Raw genomic sequence first — 7319 nt, 5'->3', positions numbered from 1 at the left:
GGGAGGAAGGGCGGGAGGGGAGGAGGGGCAGGGTACCTGGCTGGGGAGTTGACAGGAGAAGCTGTCCGCCCCTTGCCATCTTTCTCTCGGGCCTTGATGTCCTGCACCTTCCCGCCCATGGCGTCCCATTCCACAGAGAGGTTGTCCACCCGCAGGTTCTGGTGGGACGTGGAGGCGTCCAGGCGGAACATGAATGCTGGGGCCGGGGAGACCAGGGGGTCACAGAGACGGGCAAACCCAGAGAGACACAGAGACACGGGCAGGCAGGCAGTGCCCAAGGCAGACCGCCACAAGGACAGACGGGAGACAAGGAGACAGGCAGAAAGACACCAGGAGGTACCAGATAGGGAAGGAAGAACGTAATATGGAGCCCAAGGGAGGTCTGGGGTTGCGGCCCAACTGTTTCTAAAGTCTATGAGAACTTTCTTTCCCCTCTTTTTCAATACTGGGGTTTGAATTCAAGGTCTGGGCCTTGCTAGGCAGGTGCTCTACCACTAGAATCATGCCCCTCATCCTTGTATGCGCATTTTTCAAGATAATTGTTCTCCCCTGATTTTTCACCTCCAAGACAGGGGTGGAGTTACAGCAGGATGGAATTAAGTGAGAGAGAGCAAAGGAACTTCCCAGTGAGATATGCAAATCAACATGGGAGACCTGATGAATCTGATATTGAAGGCATATATATATATATATGTGTGTGTGTGTGTGTGTGTATATATATATATATATATATATATATATATATTCCAAGATAAAAGAAAAACAGCATGGTAAGAGGGCACCACGGTTCATGCCTGTAATCCTAGCTAATCAGGAAGCTGAAACTGAGAGAACCACGGTTCAAGGTCAATCCTGGCAAAAAGTTAGACTCCATCTCAAACAATACAAAGTTCAGCCCAGGCAAAAAGTGAGCCTCTCTCTCTCTTTTTTTTTTTTTTTTAATTGAGCTGGGCACTGGTATTTTTTGCCTATAATCCTAGCTACTCAGGAGACTGAGATATAAGAATCATGGCTTAAAGCTAACCTGGGAGACTCGACTTGATATTTATTGCAAAAATCTAGAACTGAAGGCATGGCTCAATTGGTAGAGCATCAGCTGGGAGTGAAAAACATGAGCAAGTCCATAAGGAAAAAAAAAAAAGGAAAAGTGGAATAGAATGGTATCCATTCAAGCTAAGAATGCCATTGTGGACTCAGGTATGAGCTTCCTAGTGGCCAAGGCAACAAGGCCCACAGACCCCTTATTAGAGGATGACTGAGACACACAACCCCAGAGCACTGGGAGGGAGGGGGTATGTAGTCAGAGATAGGGATGGGGGGAGGGGAGCAGCTGGTCACCTGCTGTTTCCAAGGTCACTGGCTCAGAGAATTCACCTGCAACTGCCTTGTTACAGGCCTTCACCCGAAAGTTCATGTATTTCATGTCAAACTTGAGACCTGGATGGATGCAAGGGACGTCAGAGATATTTGGTAACACCTATCACTCTCCTCTATGATTCCATGGTTGCCACAATAAGGAACACCTTACAAGCAATTCTGTATCCCAACTCTTGACCCCCACCTCCAAACTAGAGCAGCCAATGAGAAGACTTTATGGCCCTTGTCAATGATTGGCTCGGAAATAGGCACATGACCCAACCAGACCAATCACAGCCTGCCTTACAACTTTGTTACTATGAGTCCCCTTCACAGACAATCTCTTGGTATGTTTTCTAAGCCTCTCTCATTATTGTTATTATTATTAAATTTTATTTTATTGGTTGTGGGGCTTGAACTCAGGGCCTGGGCAGTGTCCCCGAGCGCTTCAGCTCAAGGTTAGCCCTCTACCACCTTGAGCCACAGCGCCACTTCCGGTTTTCTAGTGGTTCATTGGAGATAAGAGTCTCATGGACTTTCCTGCCTGACTAGCTAGGATTACTGATGTGAGTCACCAGTGCCCCTGCTTGCTGTCATTATCATCATCATCATCATCATCATCATCATCATCATGCATTGCTGGAAATGGAACCCAAGGGCATGAGGCCTGTTAGTTTTTTGGGGGTGGGGCACAGCACATGGAACCCAGTGTCAGGCTCCCCCGAATCACACCCTATCAGCTCCCCAGTCTGACACTGGACTACACTTCTGACCTAAGCTGCCACCGCTGCAGGGAAAGTCTCCCCGCCCCCCCCAGCACTATCTCATTATCATATTATTATTTTGCAGCTTGCCGTACATCTGTAATTACTCCACAACAGAAAGTCACAATAAAATAAAAATAAAAAGCAGAAGGGTCTGGAGGTGAGCACTGTGGGTGCCTATTTTTAAGAGGGGGTGTGTCTGTTTTCATTCCCATGCAGAGGAGACACCAATAGCTTCTCAGGCTCCCAGGCTGGCTGGTGGCTTCTCGCCATAGCAATTAGCATGCTCATGATTAAGCATGTATGCTAATTACAGATAACGAGCGGCTGATTACAGCCCCCGGGTGAGAGAGTGAATGTCACGTCTGCAGACGAGGTCTTCCCTGCTCAAGGCAGCTTTTTAAAACTCATTAGGGAACCCCGATATTTCCCGCCTTCTGATCCTCCCCCACTCCAGCTGGGTGGGTCGCCTGGCTTTTCTGTTTCTTGTAAGTGCTGAGGAACTCTCCCAATCCCCAGCTCCGGCAGGCTAAATGGGCTTGGGGATCTTCGCACTGTGTGGGTGCTGATAACTTAGACCTATGAGAGCTCCAGTCCGTGGCTGCTGGACAGAGAAGGGGGAGCGACAGGGTGGCCTCCCTTCCTGTTCCTCAGTTCCCTTCCCTGTCAGATGTGAGGCACGGCTAGCCTGCTATATATGGACTTTGGAGGAGGTCAGTAGTCTCTGGATGATTTAATAGCTCCATGGACACCTGCAGAGGCTGAGGTATTCGGGGAAGATAAGTAACTATACCAACTAGACATGATTTGCCCCAGGTATACTCCTTTATCTGCCTAGGTGTACTGACTTACCTGTCCAGGTAGGCAGGTATGCAGTCCTTACCTAAGCTGCCCAAGGATACTCCCTTACCTTCCCAGGTATATTCCCTCTGTCCAGGTGTGCTCCCCTGACTTTAGCTGCCCAGATCTATGTCTCTTACTTGTCCAGGTGTATTACCTTTACCTGTCCAGGTAGCCCCGCCCCCACCTGTCCAGGGTGTGTGTGTGCCTTACCCATGCAAGTATGTTCTTTTACCAGTCCTGGTGTTATTACCCTTACCTGACCAAGTGTGCTCCCTTACCTAGCCAGGTGGGTGTGTCTTACCTGTCCAGGTGTGTCTTCATCTGTCCAGATGTATTGCCCTTACCTGTCCAGGTGTGTTCCCCTTACCTAAGCTGCCCAGGTGTGCTTCTCTTACCTACCCAGGTATCTCTCTTATCTGTGCAAGTATGTTCCTTTACCAGTCCTGGCGTATTACCCTCACCTGCCCCCCTCACCTGTCAAGGTGTATTCTGTCTGTCGGATGCCCTCGATGACCATCCAGGGCTGGTCCTCCTTGAGGCGGGGTGGGCCCTCGAAGTTGGTCCTTCGATACTCCAGCACGTAGTGGTCGATCTTGCTGTCCTCATCCGGCATGCGCCACACCAGGGTCACACAGTTATCTGCCACCAGAGACTCGGCCAGGTCGATCACAGGGGCGCTGGGTACTGAGCAGGACAGAGTGAGAGGAGCCATCAGGGTTCTGCGTCCGCAGGGGGTGCGCCAGGAGCCCGGGAGCCCCGTCCACTGCACGATGGCCTGTGTTGGGGGTAAACCACCTGGGGCTGGAGCCCCCTCAGGCTTCCAGCCAGCCAGGAGAGAGGCCAGAGCAGGCTCAGGGTTCAGCCCACAGAGGACTGACTCCAGATTCCTCTTGGAGACAGGGTTTTCTGCCAGCTGAAGGTGGCATCCCTTAGGGTTCCACCACCACGGGGCTTTCTAGAAAGTTCCAGTTTGCTAGGAAGTGAGGACCTCTCCTGGCTCTGCCACTGGGAACAGTTTTTCCAGGACCCAACTGCTTAGTGAATGGGACTTCCTCTAGGCTTCACCTTTAGGTCTGTTCCATATGGGCTCCCTCCTGATACTCAACCAGGGCCCCACCCACACGTGGGTGTGGCTTCTCCTGGAACCACCCACATTGGGCGTGGCTTCCAGGCATCCATCCACAAATGGGAGTCCCTAGAGCGCCACTCGCACAAGACAGGTCATTGGAAGGCTCCATGCACAGGTAGCCGGGCCTTCCGAGGGCTCCACCTACATATGGGCGGGGCTTACATTGACTCCATCCTCTGGGCCTTGCTGGGATTCAGGCACCTGTTGGTTGGCCTCATGCCAGGACCTTTCTAGGTGTTTGGAAGTCTACACCATTTTCCCCCAAATCCCTCCAATGAGACCCTCTCTCACCAGGCAGGAACTTCAGGGCCTGCAGCATCTGCCGCTCCTGTGCAAAGTCCACCATGAGATGACTCATGTTGTCGCTGACCTTGGCTTTCAGTGACAGCCGGAAGGCAGGGGCCATTGTCACCCTGCAGGGAAGGAGGTTTTCCAGGCTCCTGACTGTGAGGAGGGGCAGGTGTCTCCCCAGACCCAATGTTCTGAGTCCAGCACCCAAACCTGGGTGTCCCCACCATTACACCATGGGGGGCACAGGGCAGGGGCTGGTCGCAGCATCTTACCCATCTTTGACTTGTTTGGCAGCCTAGAAAGAGGGATGGAACAGAATTCAGAGACCGGGCTCATCTCTAATAGAATTCATGGTTTGAAGACAGCCTGGGCAGAAACATCCATGAGCCTCTTATCTCCAATAAACAAGAAAAAAGCTGGAAGTGGTGCTGTGGCTAAAGTGGTAGAGTGCTAGCCTTGAGCACACCCAGGCTCTGAATTCAAGCCCCAGGACCAGCACAAAAAAAAAGAAAGAAAAGAAAAGAAAAAAAGAGTCTCACAGGCTTTTCTATCTGGGTTGTCTTGGATCCACAATCCTTAGATCACAACCTTCTGAGTAGCTAGGATTACAGGTGTGAGCCACCAGTGCTGGGCTCCAATCTTTTTTTTTTTTTTCTTGCCAGTTCTAGGACTTGAACTTTGGGCCTGGGCACTGTTCCTGAGCTTCTTTTTTGCTCAAGGGTAGAGCTCTACCACTTGAGCTCCAGTGCCACTTCTGGCTTTTTTTCTGAGTTGTTTATTGGAGAAAAGCATCTCATACACTTTCCTATTAGGCTGGCTTCAAACCATGATCCTCAGATCTCAGCCTCCTGAGTAATCTAGGATTACAGGCATGAGCTACCAGTGTCTAGCTTGCTTGCTTTCTCTCTCTCTCTCTTTCTTTCTTTCTTCCTTTCTTCCTTTCCTTTACATGCTGGTGCTGAGATTTGAATTCAGGACCTGGGCTTAATGTTGCATGAGTGGGTTACACACTGAAAACTACCTGGGTCCTGCCCCAGAGACACCCACCTGAGGGAAGTCATCGCTGTCCATGGTCTGTAGAGTCTGGTTGGCTGTCTCCAGCAGCTCCTCAGAGCTCTCCAGGGCCCGCGTGCAGGCGGCTAGTTGGTTCTGAGGGAAGCATGGCACCAATCAATCCACAGCTCACCATACAGCTTCACCTCCCGGGCATCTGCCCGCCACCTTCAGGATCCAGGCTACCACAGCCCTCTGAACTCCAGCTGGGAAAGGGAGGCTGGTGCCTGGAGTACCTGGCCACAGCCTCTCCCCTCCCACCCCCTTCCCTCCCCTGGGAATCCCTCCCTGGAAAACACATGCCAGAGCCAGGCTCCAGTGGCTTATGCATGTAATCTTAGCCACTCTGGAAGATCCAGATTTGAAATCAGCCTGGGAGGCACACCCCCCTGAGACTCTATCTCTGATTAACTAGCAAAATGCCAGACTGGAGGCATGGCTCAAGTTGATAGGAGGATAGCTGTGACCAAGAAAGCCAAGCCAGAGGGCTCTGAGTTCAAGTCTTAATTTGGGCACACAAGAAAACCCAAAACTACACGTGCCCAGGCTGATTTCTCCTGAGCTCCATAGTCCAAGGAGGAGCCCAAGGGGGCTTGATGGAGATAGGGAATGGGTGAGAGACTAGGGGGCCGACGTTAGAGTCCACCATCACTAGGCTCTCTGCCTCTGGAGGCGGGGTGGAGGGCTACACCTGACCCCCACCTGAAGCTCGTAGGTGCGGCTGGCGCGGTCCTGTTTAATCTTCATGAGCATGCCTTCCTTCAGCTCCTCCAGGACGGACAGCAAGGACTGGAACTCGGCTTCTAAGTCCTCCTGTACCTTGGTTGAGTTTGCCTGGGTTGGAATGGCAGGGATGGGTTAACATCTGTGTCCAGCTGAAGAAACTGAGGCCAAGCGATCAGCCAGACCCGGCCACTTCCTGGGCTTTGGCAATAAGAAGCCAGTTCCAAAGGCAGACACCCCCTGCCCTTTCCCCTTCCCCTCTCCACTCCCCGCCTCCTGTACCACCCTTACCTCTACATTCAGCAGCATTTGCTTGAGTGAGTAGATAAAGCTCTGGATTTCTTCATTCTTCATCGCTAGCGTTGTGATGATCTTCCGAAGAGCCTCCTGTTCCACCAGACCACAAGTATCACACACACACACACACACACACACACACTTCACATGGCCTGGCCCCCTGCTCTGCCCTCAGGAATTCAGGGAGGAGCTATGGGGCCCTCTGGCTCTCTATAGAACTCACTTAGGAGGTGGCCACTTGTGAGCAACCCCCAATTTACATGGGAGGAAACTGAGGCCCAGGATGAGCCTCTTCACAGAGGAGCAGACCAGAAGCAAGTCTGCATGAGCACCAAATCTTCAACCCAATACCTACATCTTGAAGGTTGCCCATGAACTAGTTGGAAGGGCTAGCCTGAGCAAAGAAACTCCCAGAAGGAAAATGGGTTAGCCTGGGGAAAGGGCTACCTGTGGTCAGTACACCCACAGGGGAACTGGGATAGCCTGGGCTAATGGCTAGCCAAGGAGCCTGGCCCCAGGAGCTGAGGTGAGCCTGAGAAAAGGAATTAACCAGAAAGAGATAACCTGGACAAAAGAAGGAGCCTTCAGAGAGCCCAGGTAAGAGGGGAGGGGGAAGGGAGGCTTCAGGGACAGGAAGGAAGGCCAGCCAGCGATTCCTGCTTCTGTCCCAACCCCCCACCCTCCCAACCCAGGACTAAGGCCTGAGGTCGCTAAGGTCAGTATAATGGAGCAGATTGCGCGGGGAGGGGCGGGGGTCCTCAAGTCTAGGCCGGTAGGCGTGGGGGATGGGGTCAGGGCTGGGTCCTAGAGATGGGGGGGGGCACCCAGGAGAGGGAGGGTGACTGCATGCAAACGCGGGAGCC

At 52.3% G+C, this 7319-nt stretch overlaps 1 protein-coding gene across 1 annotated transcript in view; it reads right to left on the bottom strand.

Moving 5' to 3' along the window:
• Positions 1-6829, bottom strand: part of Fsd1 (fibronectin type III and SPRY domain containing 1) — a 27530-nt gene extending 20701 nt beyond the window's left edge. Inside the window, exons 1-9 of the mRNA XM_013022645.1 lie at positions 6812-6829; positions 6451-6546; positions 6139-6270; positions 5431-5532; positions 4656-4678; positions 4384-4505; positions 3438-3647; positions 1339-1437; positions 37-196 (exon numbers count right to left, since the gene is read on the bottom strand). Of these exons, the coding sequence (XP_012878099.1) occupies positions 37-196; positions 1339-1437; positions 3438-3647; positions 4384-4505; positions 4656-4678; positions 5431-5532; positions 6139-6270; positions 6451-6546; positions 6812-6829 (962 nt within the window). The remainder of the gene's footprint in view (positions 1-36; positions 197-1338; positions 1438-3437; positions 3648-4383; positions 4506-4655; positions 4679-5430; positions 5533-6138; positions 6271-6450; positions 6547-6811) is intronic.
• Between the last annotated feature and the right edge of the window lie 490 nt (positions 6830-7319).

This window comes from Dipodomys ordii, unplaced genomic scaffold, assembly GCF_000151885.1.
Source record: "Dipodomys ordii isolate 6190 unplaced genomic scaffold, Dord_2.0 Scaffold64, whole genome shotgun sequence".
Lineage (NCBI taxonomy): Eukaryota > Metazoa > Chordata > Mammalia > Rodentia > Heteromyidae > Dipodomys > Dipodomys ordii.
This window is presented reverse-complemented; position numbering and strand designations above follow the sequence as displayed.